At 36.2% G+C, this 22,348-nt stretch overlaps 2 protein-coding genes across 2 annotated transcripts in view; one reads left to right on the forward strand and one right to left on the reverse strand.

The window, feature by feature from the left end:
* The window catches only part of LOC111161453 (zinc finger protein 527), a 511,863-nt gene that overhangs the window by 159,201 nt on the left and 330,314 nt on the right, over nt 1-22,348 (reverse strand). The window lies entirely within an intron of this gene.
* The window catches only part of LOC111161455 (zinc finger protein 420), a 44,807-nt gene that overhangs the window by 11,854 nt on the left and 10,605 nt on the right, over nt 1-22,348 (forward strand). The window contains exons 3-4 of the mRNA XM_022525120.1: nt 7,076-7,164; nt 8,679-8,808. Of these exons, the coding sequence (XP_022380828.1) occupies nt 7,156-7,164; nt 8,679-8,808 (139 nt within the window). The 5' untranslated portion in view covers nt 7,076-7,155. The remainder of the gene's footprint in view (nt 1-7,075; nt 7,165-8,678; nt 8,809-22,348) is intronic.

Consider the following 22,348-nt stretch of genomic DNA (forward strand, 5'->3'; position numbering starts at 1 on the left):
ATCGGGCCCTCTGTTGGGCTCTCTACTCAGCGGGAAGCCTGATTCTCCCCTCTCTCTGCCTCCCTCTGCCTACTTGTGTTCTTTCTCTCTGTCAAATAAATAAATAAAATATTTTAAAAAAATACATCAGGTGGAGTCAACGGTAGTCTAGATGAAACAGAAAAACAGAGGACAGAATAGTGGAAAGCAGTCAAGCTGAATAAAAGAGAAAATAATAATAAAAAGTGAAAATAGAGAAACTGAGCATAACCATTAAGTGTGAATAACATTCACACTACAGGGATCCTGTAGAAGAAGAGAAAAAAGGAGGCAGAAGTTGTATTTGAAGAAACAATGGCAGAAACTTGCCAAATCTGGGAGAGGAAACAGAAATCCAGATCCAGCAGGCACAGAGAACCTCTAACAAAATCAACACATGGCAGTCCACACCAAGACACATGGTAATCCAAATGGCAAAAAGTAGTGATAAAGAGAGAATTTTAAAAGCAGCAAGAAAAAAGAAACCAGTTACACATGAGGGAAAAGGCTCGTATAGGCCATCAGCTGATTTTTCAGCAGGCCAGGAGGGAGTGCGATGATGTATACAGAGTACTAAATGAAAATCCTGCAGTTAAGAATACTGTCTGGCAGAGCTATCATTCAGAATAGCAGACAAAAATTAAAGAAATTCATGTCCACTAAACCAGTCACGTGAAATGCTATAAGAGACTATTTAAGTGGAAAGGAAAGACCATAAGTAGGAATAAGAAAGTAGGAAGAATAAAAGCAGTAAAAATAAGTATATCTATAAAAATCAGGGGATTCACAAAAGAAAAGGATGTAAAGTATGACAGCATACACATAAAATGGGAGGGGAAGGAGTAAAGAATGTGTTCACACTTAAGCAACCATCAACTTAAATAGACCACTATATTCAGAAGATGTTATATACAAAGCTAATGGTAACCAAAATAAAAAACCAGTAATGGATATGCAAAAACTAAAGAGGAAGGAATCCAAGTATATCACTAAAGAAACCCAACAATGAGAGAAGAGAACAAGAGAAGAAAGGAACAGAGACCTACAAAAACAATCATTAACAAGTAATGAGGGCACCTGGGTGGCTCAGTTGGTTAAGTGACTGCCTTCAGCTTGGGTCATGATCCTGGAGTCCCGGGATCAAGTCCCACATTGGGCTCCCTGCTTGACATGGAGTCTGCTTCTCCCACTGACCTCTATCTTCTCATGCCCCCCGCCCTCTCTCAAATAATAAGTAAAATCTTCTTAAAAAAAAAAAAGTAATGAAATGGCAGTAAGGACATACCATTCAATAATTACTTTGTACACATACTAAATGCTGCAATCAGAAGATGTAGGATGATGGAATGAATAAAAAAAAGCAGAATCCATCTATATGCTGCCCACAAGAGATTCATTTCAGACCTAAAGACACATGCAGATTGAAAGTGAAGGGATAGAGGGCCATGTGGGTGGCTTCATCACTTGAGTGTCCTGCCTCTTGGTTTTGGCTCAGGTCACAATCTCAGAGTTGTGGGATTGAGCCCCACATCAGGCTCCACACTCATCATGGAGTCTGCTAGTCCCTCTCCTCCCCCACCTCTCCACCCCCTCTGCACCTCCTTCCACTCACTCTTGCTCAGGTGCATAATATCTCTGTAAAATCTTCTTTTTTTTTTTAAGTGAAGGGATAGAAAAGCAGTTATCATGCAAATGGAAGTGAAAAGAACTTCTATAAGTAGTAATACAGTAGTGAAAAGAACTATATAAGTAGTAATACTTACGTAGGACAAGATAGGTATTAAAAAAACAAAGACTGTATAAAGAGACAAAGGACACTGGTAATAAAAGGAACAATGCTGGGGTGCCTGGGTGGCTCAGTGGGTTAAAGCCTCTGCTTTCGGCTCGGGTCATGATCCCAGGGTACTGGGATTGAGCCCCGCATTAGGCTCTCTGCTCCGTGGGGAGCCTGCTTCCCCCCCCCCCACCACCTGCCTCTCTGCCTACTTGTGATCTCTGTCTGTCAAATAAATAAAATCTTAAAAAAAAAAAAAAAGGAACAATGCAACAAGAATATATACCAGTTGTAATTACTTAACACACCAAACTTGGGGGCACCCAAATACATGAAGCAGCTGATAACAAACATAAAGGAAAAGGAAGTAATTGATAGTAATACAATAATAGACTTTATCATCCCACTTAAATCAATAGATCATCCCCCCGCAAAAAAAAAAAATCAACAAGGAAACAGTGGCTTTGGAAGACACATTGGACCAGGTGGATCAAATGATATATTCATAACATTCCATCTTAAAACAGCAGAATACACATTCTTTTCAAGTGTACAAGGAATATTTTCCAGAATAGGTCATACTAGGCCCCAAAACAAGTCTCAATATATTAAAAAGATTGAAGTCCTACCATGCAGTTTTTCTAACCAGAGTGCTATTAAACTAATATCAACCATAGGAAAAAAATCTGGAAAGACCACAAATATGTGGAGATTAGATAACATGCTACTAAACAATGAATGGGTCAAGCAAGAAATCAAAGAGGAAATTAAAAAAAAAAAACATGGGGACAAATGAAAATGAAAATACAATGATCTAGAATCCTTGCAATGAAGCAAGAGCTGTTCTAAGAGGGAATTTTATAGCAATACAACCTAACTCAAGAAGCAAGGAAAATCTTAAATAAAAAACCTAAAGTTACACTTAACACAGCTAGAAAAAGAACAAACAAAACCCCAAACCTGTAGAGGGAAGGAAATAATAAAGATTAGAGCACAAATAAATGAAATAGAAACTAAAAAAAAAAAATTAAAAAAACAGTGAAACTAGGAGCCAGTTCTTTGAATAGAGCAACAAAACTAATAGATATTTAGACTCATCAAAAAGAAAAAATGAGACAATTCAACAAAATCAGAAATGAAAGAAGAGAAATAACTGACACCACAGAAATATAAAGAATTGTAAGAGAATATTATGAAAAATTATATGCCAACAAATTGGATAACTTAGAAGAAATGAGAAATTCCTAGAAACATAAAAGCTCCCCAAACTGAATCAGGAAGAAACAAAATTTGAATAGACTGGTTGCCAGTAATGAAACTGAATCAGTAATCAAAAAACTCCCAATAAACAGAAGTCCAGGACCAGATGGCTTCACAGGTAAATTCTACCAAAGAAGAGTTTAAAGCTGTTCTCAAACTATCCCAGAACACAGAAGAGGAAGGAAAACTTCCAGGTTCATTCTGTGAGGCCAGCATTACCCTGATACCAAAACCAGATAAAGACACCTTTCAAAAAAAGAGAACTACAGGCTCATATCTCTGTTGAACATAGGTGTAAAATTCTTCAACAAACTAGTAGCAAACCGGATCCAACAATATATTAAAAAAATTGTTCACTGTGATCCACTAGGATTTATTCCCTGGATTCATGGGATGTTCAATATTCACGAATTAATCAACATCATACATCATATCAATAAGACCAAGGATAAATGCCATATAATCATTTCAATAGATGTGGGAAAAGCATGTGACAGTGTAATACCCATTCATGATAAAAACCTTCAGCAAAGTTGGTTTAGAGGAAACAATCCTTAACATAATAAAAGTCAAATGTGAAAAACCCACACCCAGCATACTCAATGGCAAAAACTGGCAACTTTTCTGGTAAGATCAGGAATAAGACAAGGAGGTCCACTCTCACCACTTTTATTCAACATAATACTGGAAGTCCTAGCCATGGCAATCAGACAGCAAAAAGAAATAAAAGACATCCAAATTGGCAAGGAAGAAGTAAAACTTCCACTATTTATAGATGATATGATATTATATATAGAAAACCTGGAAGACTCCATCAGAAAACTACTAGACTGATATATGAATTTAGTAAAGTCAGAGGATACAAAATCAATATACAGAAATCTGTTGCATTTTTTTTTCAGGATTATTTATTTATTTATTTGACAGAGAGAGAGTTCATAAGTAGGCAGAGAGGCAGGCAGAGAGAAAGAGGAAGGGAAGCAGGCTCCCACCGAGCAGGGAGCCCAACGCGGGGCTGGATCCCAGGACCCCGGGACCACGACCCGAGCCAAAGGCAGAGGTTTAACCACTGAGCCACCCAGGCACCCCAGAAATCTGTTGCATTTTTATACACTAATAATGAAGCTGCAGAAAGTGAAGAAAACAGTCCTATTTACAATTGTACCAAAAAGAATAAAATATCTAGGAAAAAAACTTCACCAAGGAGGTGACAGATCTGTACTCCAGAAACTTAAAATTGATGAAAAAAAAATTGAAGACAACACAAATGGAAAGATATTCCATGCTCATGAATGGAAAGAACAAATATTGTTAAAATGTCCATACTGTCCAGAGCAGTCTACAGATTTTTAAAAATTATTGATTTATTTATTTTGAGAGAGTACCCAAGTCAGAGGAGGACAGAGGAAGAGAGAATCCTCAAGCAGACTCCCTATTGAGCATGAAGCCTGATGTGGGGCTCCCTCCCGGGAACCTGAGATAATGACCTGAGCCAAATCCAAGAGTCATACACTCAACTGTCTGAGCCACCCAGGTGTCCCCAAACTACAGATTTAAGGCAATCCCTATCAAAATACAACAGCATTGGGACGCCTGGGTGGCTCAGTTGGTTAAGCAGCTGCCTTCGGCTCAGGTCATGATCCCGGCGTCCTGGGATCGAGTCCCACATCGGGCTCCTTGCTCAGCGGGGAGCCTGCTTCTCCCTCTGCCTCTGCCTGCCATTCTGTCTGCCTGTGCTCGCTCTCTCTCCCTCTCTCTCTGACAAATAATATCTTAAAAAAAAAAAAATACAACAGCATTTCCTTAGATTTATATGGAACCACAAAAGACCTCCATTAGCCAAAGCCATCTTGAGAAAGAAGAACAAAGCTGGAGGTGTCACAATTCTGGGTATCAATATATACTACAAAGCTGTAGTAATCTATGTAAAATGTGGTACTGGCAGAAAAACAGATCAGTGGAACAGAATAGAGGGCCTGGATATAAACCCACAATTATAAGTCAATTAGTCTTGGACAAAAAAAAGACAAGAATATGCAATGGAAAAAATCTCTTCAACAAATGGTGCTTGGAAAATTGGACAGCTGCATACAAAAGAATGAAACTAGACCAATGTCTTACATGATACACAAAAATTTAAAAATTAGTTAATAACCTAAATGTGAGACCTGAAACCATAAAAATCATAGAAGAGAGCACAGACAGTGATTACACTGACATCAGCCATAGCAACACGTTTTTATATATGTCTCCTGAGACGGGAAGCAAAAGCAAAAATAAAATATTGAGATTACTTTAGAATAAAAAGCTTCAGCACAGCCAAGGAAACACCAAAACTAAAAGAAGATATTGCAAATATCTTCTCAAATGACAAATGTGATAAAGGGTTAGTATCCAAAATATATAGACAACTTACACAATTCAACAGAAAAACCAAATAGTCCAATTAAAAAATGATCAGAAGACATGAACAGACATTTCTCTGAAGAAGATTTACAGATGGCCAACTGACACATGAAGAGATGCTCAACATCCCTCATCATCAGGGATATGCAAGTTGAAACCACACGGAGGTATCACTTCACACCTGTCAGGATAGCTAAAATAGAAAACACAGGAAACAAGTGTTAGCGAGGGTGTAGAGAAAAAGGAACCCTCGTGCATTGTTTATGGGAATGCAAACTGGTGGTGCCACGCTGGAAAACAGTATGAAGTTTCCTTTAAAAGTTACAACTAGAACTACCCTATAATCCCAACTTTTAATCTTAGGAAACAAATAGGGTTGCTGGAGGGGAGGGGGTTAGGAGGATGGGGTACTTGGATGATGGACATTGGGGAGGGTATGTGTTGTGGTGAGTGCTGGGTGGTAAGACCGATGATTCATAGACCTGTACCCCTGAAACGAATAATACATTATATGTCAATTAAAAAAAAGAACTACCCTACAATCCAGCAGTTGCGTAACTGGGTATTTACCCAAAGAATACCAAAACACTAATTCAAAGGGATACATGTACTCCTATAGCAGCATTATTTACAATAGCCAAGATACTACCATATTATCCAGTAATTCCACTATGGGTACTTACCCAAAGAATATGAAAACACTAATTTGACAAGATTTATGCATCCCTTGTTTATTGCATTATTAATAATAGCCAAATTATGGAAACAGCCCAAGTGTCCATTGATAGATGAATGGATAAAGAAAAGGTAGTATATGTTCATATATATATATATATGTGTATGTAATGGAATATTACTCAGCCGTTAAGAAAGAGTGAAATATTGCCATTTACAACAACATGGATAGATTTAGAGAGTATAATGTTAAATGAAATTAGAGAAAGACAAATACCATATGATTTCACTCATGTGGAATTTAAGAAACAAAACAAAGAAAAAATAGACAAACCAAGAAACAGGCTCCTAACTATACAGAACAAACCATTGGTTACTAGAGGGGAGGTGGGTGGGATTATGTGTAAAATAGGTGAAGAGGATTAAGAGTACACTTACCATGATGAGCACTGAGTAATATATAAAATTGTCTAATCAGTATATTGTACACCTGAAACTAATATAACACTTTATGTTAACTATACTGGAATTAAAATTTAAAACATAGCACTTAAAAAAATGCTTTCTTGAATATTGTCATCTTATAAATCTGAATTTGTTCAAGTAGTTGTAAAGCATATAACAGCATGTAAAAAAGCATATAAAAGCATGTAACAGTTGATCATTATCTCCATTTTTGGCATAGTGTATATAAATGTGTCATATTATCTATATATTTTATTTCAGAAATGGTAGATAAATTGTTCTAAATATTATCGTTTTGTATATAGAGAGCATTGAGTTTGATCAGGGTAATAACCACCACCTGTACGTCTCCCATAGAGTATCTTTTGGTGACAGGAGCTAGAGACAGGAAGAAGAGAGCAAGAAAGATAATTCTAACTTACTTATTTGGAGCTTTGCAAAAAGCATGGTCTCATGGTTCTGTTTTCTTCTCTCCAGCTCTGCCTTTTTCAGACTCTGTGCTTCTCTAAGCTAGGAATCCAGAGGAGGATTGATCATTTCTTGCAGCGCTAAAAACCATGGCTCAGGTAAATTGGTGTTTTTTTGTGCTCTCTTTAAGTAGTCACTTTTTTACAGAGTATGTGTATGTTTGCATTTCTTATTTCTGAAATTTCCTTCCTAACCAATCCCACTCAAGAATGTGGTCCCCAGGGACGCCTGGGTGGCTCAGTCGGTTAAGCCACTGCCTTTGGCTCAGGTCATGATCCCTGGGTCTTGGGATTGAGTCCCGCATTGGGCTCCTTGCTCGGCAGGGAGCCTGCTTCTCTCTCCGCCTTTGCCTGCTTGTGCGCTTGCTCTCTCTTCCTGTCTGACAAATAAATAAATAAATAAAATCTTTAAAATTTAAAAAAAAAATGTGGTTCCCCAGCATTTCATTCTTGTAAGTGATAAGGATCTTCCTGAAGTTTGTCTTTGTAATCTAACTTATATTTACATAATTATTCAAAAATAGTTTGAGCATCTCAGACTAGGAGCACTGTTATGACAGAAGCAGATTCCCTGATTTTATAAGATAGAGAAGTTTGTTAAATCACACCACATATGAGAAAACTGAACTTTTCTTGGTTAGGCAGTATCATTAGTTTTGACTGGACTCTATCTCCATACCTGGCAAGAGCTTATTTCTGTGAGCTGTTAAGATTGGTTAGGAGCATGATTAGAGACAGAGAGATCAGGGATCTTCCCTGGGAATCCATAATTGACATAAAGCAATAATATAGATCATTGTGAGAATCAACATTATGAGTTAATCTTGTATGCATAAGTTTAGATTATCTTTTTATCTCTTTGTTGCTTAGAACAAGGGAAGGGTACATTTTTAAGTGATAAATAGTAACAAGAAAGATTATAATTCACATGCAAAAGTTGTTGAAAATTATAAACTCCCAAAATGAGACATGCTTTTGAGATTTTTATGTAACCTAACCTAAAGTGTTCAAATATGCACACTTAGTAAGTCAGACATATTCATTATATAAAGCTATTTTGCAGCCCTTTAAAAACGTATTCTAAATTATTGGTAAGGAAAATGCTTATGATGTATTCTGTCTGATATGATGATGAACTGAGATTTCAATAAATTCTTTAACTATACAAATCTTACAAGGTACAGATTTTATAAGATTTTTCAGAAATACTTCCCCAGTTATTTTTCTTATCTCTTAGAGAATAAGAGAACCTTTCATTTATTGAGAATGATAATACAAGATACGAGCATAATGAAAGAGCGAGTAATAGAGTAGTGTACAGGATGCCTATGTGTGCTTTTTCTTTTAATTGGGACATTACATCTTCTTTATTTAAGTTCCAGACATATCTGTATAATGAGATGTTCTGTATACAGGAAATATCTACAGCAACAGGAATAAAGAGGAATGTGTTGGCACACCAGAAGCTATGATATCTTTAGTGTCTTATTTATGTCAGTGGCTTTTTGCTGTTTTCTCTGTTGCCTCCTTGTGGAGAGCTCCCCCCTCATCTCCCCTTTATTGAAAAAATATTTTCTTTATTTCTACAACTAGTATTATATTTGTTGTTTCAGAGATCAGTGATGTTCAGGGATGTTGCCATTGACTTCTCTCAGGAAGAGTGGGAATACCTGGACTCTGCTCAAAGGGATTTGTATAGAGATGTGATGTTGGAGAACTATAGTAACTTGGTGTCACTAGTAGGTAAGGAAATGTACCCCAAGTATTTCAGGATTTACCTTTGGAATGGCTGCTTTCTCTGTTTTTAAGTAACTAACTGAATTGCCTCTTACTATTCTCAAAAGAATGGTTTTAAATTACTAGAAATAGTAGTATTTCAGAGGGCACATGTGGCTTCTCCATTCTGCAAGTATAATTATCTGTCTTCGGTCTGTCTGCCTTCCTGTCTTCCTTGATTATCGAGGAGCTAGATTTTAATTCTGGGACACTTGAAATATTAAAAACAGACCATCCATTGTTAAAATTTAGATCTGCTAAAGGAGCTCAAAATATTTTTTAAAAAATAGATGCAGAAATGTATGGTTTTTCTAATAGAAGAGCTTATATTATTTACATAGTAATAGGGCAGATCAAGTCAGGTCAACACAGTCCATTACAACAAATACATTCTCTTATTTATGTTTTATAATTTAATATTACATTTTAAGAACTTTGTATTTTACATTGAATCAATGTGCCAGAACCACCTTCTACTGGAAAAGAGCTCAGGAAGAATATATGATTGTCTAAGAAAGTTGATTGTTTTTTTTCCTGTAGACAAGAGACACCCTATATCAGTTGAAACTTCAACAAGTGATTTTCCAACCTAAATGATCACTTTCTTTGGATTCTTTAAGTCCCTGGACTGTAACTGTCTCTTGCCCATTCACTCTTTACTCGGAAGGCTTTATGAAGTTATTGGTTGGTACACTGCCTTTCAGAGCCCAGGTCATGTGGAAAAAAAATTTCTCACTTGAAAAGAAAAGCAAGAGCTTTTCAGCACAGTCTCTCTAAGGAATCCCACCTAATCCCTACTTCTCCCTTTTGGTCTTTTATGGTAGTCCTTCCCACTGCCAAAGGAGGGCCTTTTCCTTTCCTCCAGTGAAAACAAACCTTTTATTTAAACTTGGGAATCTGTTCCGTTCTAGGTTTTTTAAAAATTTAGACTTATATCATTTTCTCCTTCTTTAAAATGTACTCATTCATTCGAAATACATTTACTAAGAGCCTGTTCTTTGCCAAGAACTGTAGTAGGCACTGGAGAAATGATGATCTAGATAAGGTTCATATTCTGCCACATTCTCATAGGAGAAATAAAAAGTAAACAAGGAAATAAAAATATATGTGTATTTGTGTGCCTATATATATATATATACATATATACATTTATTTAGTAAGTATAACAGTTGCAAGTAGTAATAAAGAATATGGATAAAGGTAAAGATAAAAGTTAGTTCATAGGCAAATGAACTAACTGGGGAGTATGGGTGGGCTATTTTATAGGTAGATTATTTTTTTAAATTCTTTTTGAGAGAGGGAAAGCACCAGCAGTGCGGGTGGAGGGACAGAGGAAGAGGGAGAGAAAGAATCTCAGGCAGACTCCCTGCTGCATGTGGAGTCTGATGTGCGGCTCAGTCTCAAAACCCTGAGATCATGATCTGAGCCGAAAACAAGAATCAGATGCTTAACTGACTGAGCCACCCAGGACCCCTAGGTAGGAAAATTTTCAAAAACCTCTCTAAAGAGGTAATGTTTGAGGGAAGACTTGACTGATAAAAGGGTATGAGTCAGGCCAGTCTATGGGGGAATGGTATTCCAGCAGATGGAGTAGTAAGTGTAAAGGGCTTGGGGTGGGTGTTAACTTAGGAGGAACAAAAAACATAATTAAAGAGTGAGTGATAGAGTAATAAGAAATAAATACAGTTAAACAACTTCAGAAAAGGAGTCCAAATTTTTTTTTTTTATTTTTTGAGGTTGGGCCCTCTGACTTCTGGCCAAAGAAAATGCACATCCCCTCTGAAGGAAAGTAAGAGGGCTTTAGAATTCCCCAAAATTAAGATCAACAAAAGAGGAGGTCACAAAGATCATCAAACCCACAAGGAAACAGGTCATAGGTGAGTGATAGATAATGTAAAGAAACAATAGATTACATGGCAAATAATTTGGCTTATTGGCCTTATTAGATATAAATGTGGAATGTTGGTGAAATGTTTTAAGAAATAAGCGAAATCACAAAAATGACAAGCAATGAGATTTTCATAAAGGATCTGATTTGAAAGATAACCAGATAGAACATTTCTAAAGGTTCTGGTTAGATTTTTAAAAAAAAATAATCAGTAATCGATTGATAAATTTGCATGAAAATTGTTTTTTTAATAAAAAGACAAAGTAAAAGACATTGGGTGAAGATATTTGCAATTCATATTGACAACAGTAAAATTAATACCTAGGATATAAAAAGCTTTTATAGAATGAGAAAAAGGTAAATAATTTTTTTTGAAGAATTGGGTAAAAGACATGCATAGACAGTGAGGAAAAGGATATAAATCAAGGAAGTGAATGACTTATGCTCTGAAAACTATAAAACATTGATGAAAGAAATTCAAGACAACACAAATGGAAGGATATTCCCTGCTCATGGATTGGAAAAATTAATAATTGTGAAATGTCCATGTCCATACTACCCAAAGCAAACCATAGATTCAGTGCAATGCCTAACAAAATACCAATGGCATTTTTCACAAAACTAAAACAAAGAATCCTAAAATATATATGGAACCACGAAAGACCCTGAATAGCCAAAACAATCTTGAGAAAAGAACAAAGCTGGAGGTATAGCAATATCAGATTTCAAGATATACTACAAAGTTGTAGTAAACCAAACAGTTTGTACTGGCACAAAATAGACACATAGATCAGTGGAACAGAGATCCCAGAAATAAACCCACACATACATCATTAATTAATCTACAGCAAAGGCAGCAAGAATATTCAGTTGGGGAAAAGAGAGTCTTTTGAATATGGTTCTGGAAAAACTGGACAGCTACATGCAAAAGAATGAAAACTAAAGCACTTTCTTATACCATACACAAAAATAAACTCAAAATGGATTAAGACCTGAAATCATAGAACTAAAAGAATACATAGGCAATAATCTCTTGGACATCACTCTTACCAACATACTTATGAATATGTCTCCTCAGGAAGGGACACAAAAGCAAAAATAGACTATTGGGATGACATCAAAATAAAAAGCTTTTGTACACCAAAGGACACCCATGAATAACATGAAAAGACAACCTACTGAATGGAAGACAATATTTACAAGTGGTATATCTGATAAGGGGTTAATATCATTATGTTAAAGGGAAATATAAATAACCAACAGACATGAAAAAGTGCTCAACTTTATTAGCAATCAGGAGATGCAAATTAAAGCCGCAGTCAGATAATGATTTCACATACCCTGGAGGGGCAAAAACTTAAGTGGTAGTACCAAGTGTTTACAACTTTTGGTGGCAGAAATGCTACATACCTCATTTTCACAATAGCCAAAAAGTGAAAATGACCCAAATGTCTGTTGACTGATGAATAAATGAATAAAATTTGGTATCATTTTACAATGGATAATTATTTAGCAATACAGTAGCCAAAATGTGGAAATAACCCAAATGTCCACCAGCTGATGAAAGGATGAATAAAATTTGGTTTATCCTTAAGATGGAATATTATTCAGCAATAAAAAGGAGTACTGATACATGCTACAACATGGATGAACCTTGAAAACATGCTAAGTGAAAAAAGCCAGATACAAAGACTATATATTACATGATTCTATTTTTATGAAATTTCTACAATAGATCATCTATAGAGATAGAAAGTAGATTAGTGGTTGCAAGTGCATTTGGGGTAGGAGGTGAAGGTGAATGGAGAATGAGAGTAGGGAAATTGGAAATGATGATTAATAGGTACAAGGGTTTTTCTTTTTTTTGAAGTGCTAAAAATATAAAATTAGATTGTGGTGATTGTTGCAGAATTCTGTGACTATACTAAAACTTATTTAATTGTATTCTTTAAATGAATGAATTGTAGGTATGTGAATCTGTTGCTTTGTTTTGTTTTGTTTTTTAAGTGTTCCATACCTTACTGATGGCAGTATCAATTGACATAACCACTTTTTTTAAAAAAAATGTGGAAATGATTTCCAAATTTCTATAATTAGCTGGGTTCTTTTAAAAATTCCAGATCCCTGGACACACTCCAGACCAATTAAATTACAGTCTCTGGGCATGGGACACAAATATTTTATGAAACTTCTTAGGTTGTTCAAATGTTCAGACATGTTTGGTAAGCACTATAGTATATTATCTGAGAATTTATTTTTTTATTTGAAGGTTCACTCCATTTAATTGCTATTGCCTGGATTTATTTTTCCCCTATTTTGTGTTTTTTTGTTTGTTTGTTTGTTTACTCTTTTAATCTGTGCTTTCTTTTTTATTTCTTAATCAAGATGGATACAGCTTTTGGGGTTTTTTTGTTAATTCTATTTTCCCCCTTGTTTAATTTGGAAGACATAGACTATTTATATATCTTTAGTGGTTATCTTTAATTTTTTATCACATATACTGTATTTCTTTTAATGCAAGTGCAGTTTTGTAGTTTTTATTAATTGCAGTGATGTTTGAAAAATATATGCATTTAAGGAAAATGGACTTTTATTAATTATTAAATGTATTAATTAATATGAAGACACTCATTCAATCCATATACGTGTTTGCATACTGCTTTATAGACGTCTTTTTTATTTCCAAGTTTTTATTTAAATACAGTGCAACACTAGTTCCAGGTGTAGAATTTAGTGATTCATCACCCCCATAGAACACAGGGCTTATCACAACAAATCCCCTCCTTAATACCCACCACCTATTTAACCCATCCCCCTGCCCACCTCCCCTTCAGAAGCCATCAGTTTGTTCTATATAGTTAAGAGTTTGTTTCTTGGTTTGCCTCTCTTTTTCCCCCTACTATGTTCATTTGCTCCTTAAATTCTACATATGAGTGAAATCATATGGTATTTGTCTTTCTCTGACTGACTTGTTTTGCTCAGCATTATACACTTTAGTTCCATCCATATCACTGCAAATGGCAACATTTCATTCTATTTGATGGCTGAGTAATATTCCATATATATATACGTACACACATCACATCTTCTTTATCTGTTCATCCATTGATGGACATTGGGGCTGTTTCCATAATTTGGCTATTGTTGGTAAGCTGCTATAGATAGGGTGTGTGGGGCGCCTGGGTGGTTTAGTGGGTTAAAGCCTCTGCTTTCAGCTCAGGTCATGATCCCAGGGTCCTGGGATCGAGCCCCACATCGGGCTATCTACTCAGCAGGGAGCCTGCTTCCCACCCCAACCCGCCTGCCTCTCTACCTACTTGTGATATCTCTCTCTCTCAATCTCTGTCAAATAAATAAATAAATAAGGGGTGCATGTATTCCTTTGCATCAATATTTTTGTATCTTATGGGTAAGTACCTAGTAGTGCAATTACTGGATCAGAGGGTAGTTGTATTTTTAACTTTCTGAGGAACTTCTGTAGGTTTTCCACAGTGGATGCATCCATTTGCATCCCCACCAACAGTGCATGAGCATTCCCCTTTCTCCACATCCTTGCCAACTAGACAGCAACATGCAAAAGAATGAAACTAGACCACTTCCTTACACCATACACAAAAATAAATTCAAAATTGATTAAAGACCTAAATGTGAGACTGGAAACCATTAAAGTCCTGAAGGCAAACATAGGCAGTAACCTCTTTGACATCAGCTGTAGCAACATTTTAGTAGATATGTCTCCTGAGGCAAGGGAAACAAAAGCAAGAGTAAGCTGTTGGGACTATATCAGAATACAAACCTTCTGCACAGTGTAGGAAACAATCAACAAAACTAAAAGGCAGCCTACAAATGGGAGAAGATATTTGCAAATGACATAACTGATAAGGGGTTATATCCAGACTATATAAAGAAATTATCAAAATCAACACCCAAAAACCAAATAGTCCAGTTAAAAAATGGGGAAGAAGACATGAATAGACATTTTCCCAAAGAAGACATACAGATGGCTAACGGACACATGAAAAGATGCTCAACAACACTCATCATCAAGAAAATACAAATCAAAACTACAAAGAGGTACTACCTCACACTGGTCAGAATAGCTAAAATTAACAACAACACAGGAAAACAGAAATCTTGAATGAATCATATGCCCCACTCTCACACTGGGATTTCAAGGCAACCAGTTGAAAAATAGAAAGGACTGTGTCTACCTTGAAATAAATTGGAAGCTGTTGTGACATTGAGTTAAGGTTCTATAAGGAGATGAGATATTGACATCTCTTATGTCACAATAGCATCATTGTCACAGAATTCTTACCAGCGGCCTACTCTCAATATACACTCTTTCTCTGTACTTTTACAAACACTACATACCTGTGATTCCTGGTGAGTTTAAGTATTTCAGGAGTATTTGTGCCTGTTTGGGTCCTTTAATCATTATTATTATTTTTTGTGCTACTTAAGGAGTACATACTTAACAAAGACTAAAGTTATTATCTCCCTTGTCCCAGAACAATATAAAGGATATATGAAGAGTCTTAGAATGCTTTAACTTTGATTAATCTTTCCTATCTATTATGTTGTCTGGTATTTCAATTCTGTTTTCTTTTTAACCCCCAAAATGGGCATTATTTTTGTTTTATAATGGAAGTGTTTGCTTATAGATTTATTCACCTGATTATCCTTTTTGAAAAATTTTTAAAAGATTTAATTTATTTATTTGACAGAGATCACAAGTAGGCAGAGAAGCAGGCGGTGGGGGCGGGGGTCAGGGAAGCAGGCTGATGCAGGACTTGATCCCAGGACCCTGGGATCACGACCTGAGCCAAAGGCGGAGGCTTTAACCCACTGAATCACCCAGGCGCCCCTCACCTGATTATCCTTTTATTTGCAAACTATTCCTCCTCTATTATACCTTCCTGCGGAGATCATTTTATTTGTCATGAAATACATTAGGCAAATCCTATTGTTAGTAAATGCTCTGTTTTTATTTTTGTTATTGCAAAGTAACTTTTGTTTCACTTTCATTCCTGCTTGATGACTTAACTGGGTATAGAATTCTGTACTGACAATTATTTTTTTCTCAGCACTCTGAAGATATTATTCCACTGTCTTCTGGCTTCTATTGTGCTCTTGAGAAGTCTGCCTTCTGTCTCATTATTGTTCCTTTTGTAAGTAATCTGTATTTTCTATCTGGCTGCTTTTAAGATTTCTTTCTTAAGATTTTAGTATAATTGATTATATTGTTTTATTTCTAGAGCTTTGATATTTTCTTCCTCCCCGAGATCTTACTTTTTTTTTTCCTTGCATCTATTTAGTTCCTTTCTCATGGTTTTGACTTTATATTTTACATTTCATATATTTCAGTCATTATTTTATATATATCTTTCAGCATTCAGTAATTATAGAGAACAGGCCTAATAATGCTGCTTCTTATATTCATGTGGACTCCTGTGTAAATTATTTTTTTCTTTCTATTCATTGCGAGTCTAGGCCAAGATTGAAATGTTTCTTGTCATTTCCTTTGAGGTCCCATGGATTTTTTTTTTTTTTCCCTTGAACTGTAAGCCTTGAATAGTTCTGTTTTTATGAAGAGGTTCAGTGCTGACCTCTGACATTTTGTGGGCCCATGGCTTTTTCTCTTTGGATTTTATCAAACCATTAAGATAAATTCAAACTGGCAGTTGAAGTCACCAAATGTCATGAGGGAAGCTGTGACTTCAGGGCATGTTTACCTCTAGTTTCTCACTTCACTGTGCCTCTTTTGGATCTTCTTTGCTTTTTTTTTTTTTTTTTTTAAAGCATGGAATACTTTTAAAAAGATATATGTCACAGGTTAGCCAGCATTTCAAGGTGTTTTCAGGAAATATGATGCATGATTCACATATTTACAGTTGTGAATCCTGTCTTTAAACATGCTGTATCTATTTTTTATGTCCTTTGTAAATTTCATTTTTTTTTTTTCTTAAAAAATCTTTTGCATTTCTTGTTAAGCAATTTTCTCAGTACTTTATAATACTGATACAATGCATAGGAATATTTTGTTGTATATTTTCTAAATGGTTAATACAGGTATATATACATAGATGCATAATACAGACATATACAGATAATAAAATGTTGATTTCTGTAAGTTGATGATAATCTTACAGAAATATCTAATAATTTCCAGTGGGTAATATTGGATTTCTAGGTAGATAATTTGAGTTTTATATATGTCTTATTTCTTCCTTTTCTATTTGTACCAGTTTTTGAAAACTGTAACCCATAGGAGCTGATTGAGTATTTCATAATTTGAAAACAATTCTTATCTTTTTTCAGACTTTCTCGGAAGTACTAATGTTTACTGAATATGTTTTTACAGGTTTCTGGTAAATACTCTAAATTAATTAGGTGAAAGAAGAGCCATTCTTATTTTAGAGAGTTTTTAATATAGGATCTCATAGATTTTCTTTTCTTTTTTAAGATTTTACTTATTTGAGATTGAGAGAGAGTGAGCATGAGCTAATGAGGGGCAGAAGGAGAGGGAGAAGCCAACCCCCTTCTATAGAAGCAGAGAGCCCGATGCAGGGCTTGATCCCAGGATCTTGGGATCATGACCTGAGCCATAGGCAGATGCTTAACCGACTGAGCCACCCAGGCACTCCTCAAGTAGATTTTCTGATGTTGAATTACTCCTGCATTTGTGGGATTAACCTTATTTAATTGTGATGTATTAGTCCTTAAATACATAGCTAGATTCTACGTTGCTAATGTCGATTTTTAAATTCTACTAATGTTGATTCATGAGATTGACTTAGTTTTCCTGAGCTCTCATTGTCTGTTTATTTCAGTTAACTATGTAAAATGACTTGGGTGGATTTCCAAATTTTTGTTATGTTCAACAATTATGTATGGTTAGAATTGTGTATTCTTTAATGATTTGGATAATCTTACCACTGATACCATCAGTCATTGGTATCAGTGACCTTTTAGGAGCATAGACAGTGAATTCGCATTTAAAATTCTTATGTGGTTATTGATGTATTCTCAGATTTTCTTTTTTTTTTTTTGTATTCTCAAATTTTCTTTCTTCATGGATCATTTTTTATTAATTTCATCCATTTCATCTAGTTTTTCTGATTTACTGTTGAATTATATATAGGTTTTTCTCATAAGCACTTCTCTTAATTTGGGGGATTTATGTTATTCTTTTTCCTTTTCAGTGTTTTGGGTTTGTACCCAATCTGATTTTTTCCCCCCAACATGTCATATTTTTCTATCGTTTACTTGATTTGGAAGGAATGAATGAACTTGTAGCCATTTCTATTCTTTATAAATTCTGGCTTATTCACTTTCTCATTTTTAGCTAGCTAATTCTTTTTTTGTTTTGTTTCTTCCTCTTCTTGATTTGAAATCTTAATTCTTTTGTTTTTAATTATTTCTTGTTTTCTAATAAATGCATTTAAGACTGTAAGTTTTCTGTGGATACATAATCTGAGTATCAGGATTTCACACCAGGTTGCTCTTTTGGTATTTAGTTCTAAATTTTAAGTTTAATTGCTATTTCCTTTTATGACAAACATTATGTAGAAGTTAATTCTAGGATTGTATTTTGGCTTTATTTTTACAATTTCTAATCTTTTTTTTTTTTTTTTAAGATTTTATTTATTTATTTGACAGATCACAAGTAGGCAGAGAGGAGGAAGCAGGCTCCCTGCTGAGCAGAGCCTTATGCAGGGCTCCATCCCAGGACCCTGAGGTCATGGCCTGAGCCGAAGGCAGAGGCTTTAACCCAGTGAGCCACCCAGGCGCCCCTCCAATTTCTAATCTTATTGTAATATAATAAAATGCTGTCTTTATCTGTCTACCTATCTTATTAATTATGCTCCAGTCTTCTTCTTTTTTTTTTTTTTTTTTTTAATTTTTAAAGATTTTTTTTTTTTAATTTATTTGTCAGAGAGAGAGGGAGAGAGAGTGAGCACAGGCAGCCAGAATGGCAGGCAGAGGCAGAGGGAGAAGCAGGCTCCCTGATGAGCAAGGAGCCCGATGTGGGACTCGATCCCAGGACGCCGGGATCATGACCTGAGCCGAAGGCAGCCGCTTAACCATCTGAGCCATGCAGGTGTCCCATATGCTCCAGTCTTCTTAACCCGTATTTATTCTCAGTCTGTTTATATTTACTGTCCTTAAAAAAAAAACAAAAAAAACCTGTTTTCTTCTACTCACACAACACTTCTGACACCAGATGTGTGGATTTTCCCACACCAAGCAGTTCTCCAGTTCTCGGTAGACACCAGCAGGAGGTCTTTTAATTCAACTTAATTCTGGGGGCACCTGGGTGGCTCAGTGGGTTAAAGCCTCTGCCTTCGGCTCGGGTCATGATCCCAGGGTCCTGGGATCGAGCCCCGCATCGGGCTCTCTGCTCGGCGGGGAGCCTGCTTCCTCCTCTCTCTCTGCCTGCCTCTCTGCCTACTTGTGATCTCTGTCTGTCAAATAAATAAATAAAATATTAAAAAAAAAATTCAACTTAATTCTGACACTCACTTTACAGAGTTAGCACAGACCCTGCTGGTTAAGGGCTCAGTCCCACAGGACTGCTTCTTACCTCAGAGGCCTGTTGTAAGTCCCAGGTTGTCACCTGTATCTATGACTGGCTATAAATCAGAGGTTCCCACAACACCCTCCTCAGGTTTAATAACACGCTAGAATGGCCAAGAGAACTTAAGAGAAACATTTGTCAGTTTATTACAAAATATACAACTCAGGAACAGCCAAACAGAAAAGAGGCACAGGGCAAGTATTTTTGTACTGGTCTCAGCATATCAGTAACTAACGTTGTGGCTGGACCAGCTTTTGTGGCTCTTATTACGATTGCAACCATCAGGAAACTTTGAAAAAGTAAAGATTTATGACTTAGAGGACCTGGAAATTACACAGCCTACCCTGGGCCACACAGTGATGTCATGGGTAGAGAGTGCACAGGCCTAGGATTCTGCTTCTGTTGAGGTTGAGAGTGAGGGCCTGTGGTTTCTGGGCTCTTTATTGTTGAATTTAAAATAAAAGCAGGAACTTAAAGGATGGCAAAGAGAAAATAAGTGGCCCAAATGGTTAGTTATTGACATCAACCAAGATTTCTAAAACAAAGGAGTTTTGGTAGGGGGAGGTAGCATGGCTCTTTATCTGCTCTGGCTTGTAATATGTTTGAGATCGTCATCTCTGAAATGGTTGCCTCTTTGAAATGGATGCCTTAGCAATCAAAGCTTAAGTCAGGCACTCATATTACAAACAAAAACAAAAACTTGTCAGGACTTATACTCTAGCAAGGTATGGAGAAGGTATAGACCTTCCATGCTGTCTCCTGGCACACCACCCTCTTAGCACTTTCATGTGTTCACTAACCCAGAAGCTCTGTGAACCCCAGTTAGGGTTTTTCATGGAGGCTTCATTTTGTAGGCATTATTGATGAAATCATGGGCATTAGTAACCTACTCAGTGTCCAGTGTCTCTGCCCTCCAGAGGTGGGAAGATGGGGCTGCAATTTCCAACCCACCGATCATATGGTTGGTTCCCCTGGCAACCAGCCTACCATCCTTAGGGGCTTTCCAAAAGTCACTTCCTTAGCATAAACTCAGCTGTGGTTGAAAGGGACTTGTAATGAATAACAGGAAACATTCCATTTACCTTTATCACTCAGGGAATTCAGAGAGTTTTGAGTTTGAAGTTTCCTGCCAGAAATCAGGAACAAAGACCAACTGTGTTATCTTATTATTTTACCATATCACAGTTCTCTACTATGATCTTGGATTTATTAATTCCTTTTTCTATGTCTATCAATTTTTGTTTACTTCAAAGCTAAGTTGTCACTTGCATAATCATGACTTCTAATTTCTCTTGCCTGACTCCAAGATGATTGCCATGAGCTGATTTTACCAAGGTAACAGACATAATCAGAGAACTTCTACAAGCTTCTGCTGCCCCACTGATCTGTCTCCCTACTCTATACTCATTGGGCCTCTTTTTCTATTATGATAGATGAACTTCATGTACCTTTATCTAAGACCAGTACCTCTACTTTTATACTAAATGCTACTTAATTCTCATCTCTTCAGGGACATTGTTGGAGCAATGTTCTGTTTTTTGTTAGTCTTCTGCAATTATCATCTTGTCAGTATTTATTCTAATCATTTTCATCTGCAGACAAACATGAAATTTCTCCCATCTCCCATCTTAAATGGATAAACAAATCTCTTAACACCCATAATTTCCTCTTGATATGGCCCCATTTCTCTGTTACTTTTTATAACAAAACTCAAAAGAATTTTCCATGCTCCATAACTCTAGGTCATCTTTTAAAAACTGCTTCAATCAAAATTTATCCCCTTTATTCTACCAAAACTGTCTTGTGAAAATCAGTAGTAACCTCTTTATTGTTAAAGCCTTTGTTAAATTAGAAGTTACCATTTACCTTCTCAACATTTGACAAAACTGATTATTCCTATTTAAAACACTTTCTTCACTTGGGTTCTGGGATTCCATATTCTCCTAATCTTTTTCTTTCCTCATTGGCTACTCCTTTTTAGTCTCCTTTTCTGGTTACTTCTCATCTGCCTGACCTCTAAATGTTCAAGTGTCCCAGTCTCAATCCTCAAACTTCTTTTTCTTTTCTTCCCTTCCCTTTCCATTTTCTTCTGTATCCAAAGACTCTTCTTGGGTGATCTCATCAAATTCCATAGCTTTAAATATCATCTAGTTATTGATAATTCTTAAATTTATTTATCTAATCTAAATATCTCCCCAGAACCCCATACTTATACATATACCTTCCTACTCAACATCTTCTTTACAATATCTAATAGTTCAAACTCTTGATATTCTCTCTCAAACCTGCCTCTACTACAATGAGAAGTTCTCAGTAAATGGCATTTCTGCTGTTCTGGATGCCCAGGCAAAACACTTAGAATTTTCTTTGCCTTCTCTCATAGTACATGCCCAGTTGATCATCAAATCCTTGTCATCACGTCTTCAAAATATATCCAGAATCCAGTGACATCTCACTTTCTCCATACCTTCCTCCAGAATCATCTGGTCCAAGCCATGTGGATTATTGCTATAACCTCCTAGCTTCTATCCACCTAGCTTCTGTACTTTCCCATTGACTACCTGTTGCTTTTAAAGGTTTTTTTTAAATTTATTTATTTTAGAGATAGAACATGAGAGAAAAGGAGAGTGGGAGGGGAGAGGCAGAGGGAGATAATCCCCAAGCATACTACCTAGCATGAGTGGAGCCCGAATTGGGGCTTGATTTATTACTAATCTGACATATTGTCAGTCCAGGGCCTTATCTCAGATTTTTTTTTTTTAAAGACCATTAAATTTCATATGTAGGCAGTTGAAGACAGCAGATGTCCCAAGGGTAGCTGTGGCTTCAAAGTATGTTTACCTGTCTAGTTTCTAGTTCTTCATTGTGCTTGGCATTCTTTTGGGAGGTTGTTTCTCATGTTTTATTCAGTGTTTATTGGTGTTCTTCAGGAAATCTGATGCACCATTTACTGTTATAGTCCTAATATACAACAGTCCCATTACACCCACAAATTTCCTCATGCTGGAGGCACCTGGGTGGCTCAGTCGGTTGTGTCC

Source organism: Enhydra lutris, unplaced genomic scaffold (assembly GCF_002288905.1).
Source record: "Enhydra lutris kenyoni isolate GAN:26980312 unplaced genomic scaffold, ASM228890v2 scaffoldscaffold85, whole genome shotgun sequence".
Taxonomy (NCBI): Eukaryota; Metazoa; Chordata; class Mammalia; order Carnivora; family Mustelidae; genus Enhydra; species Enhydra lutris.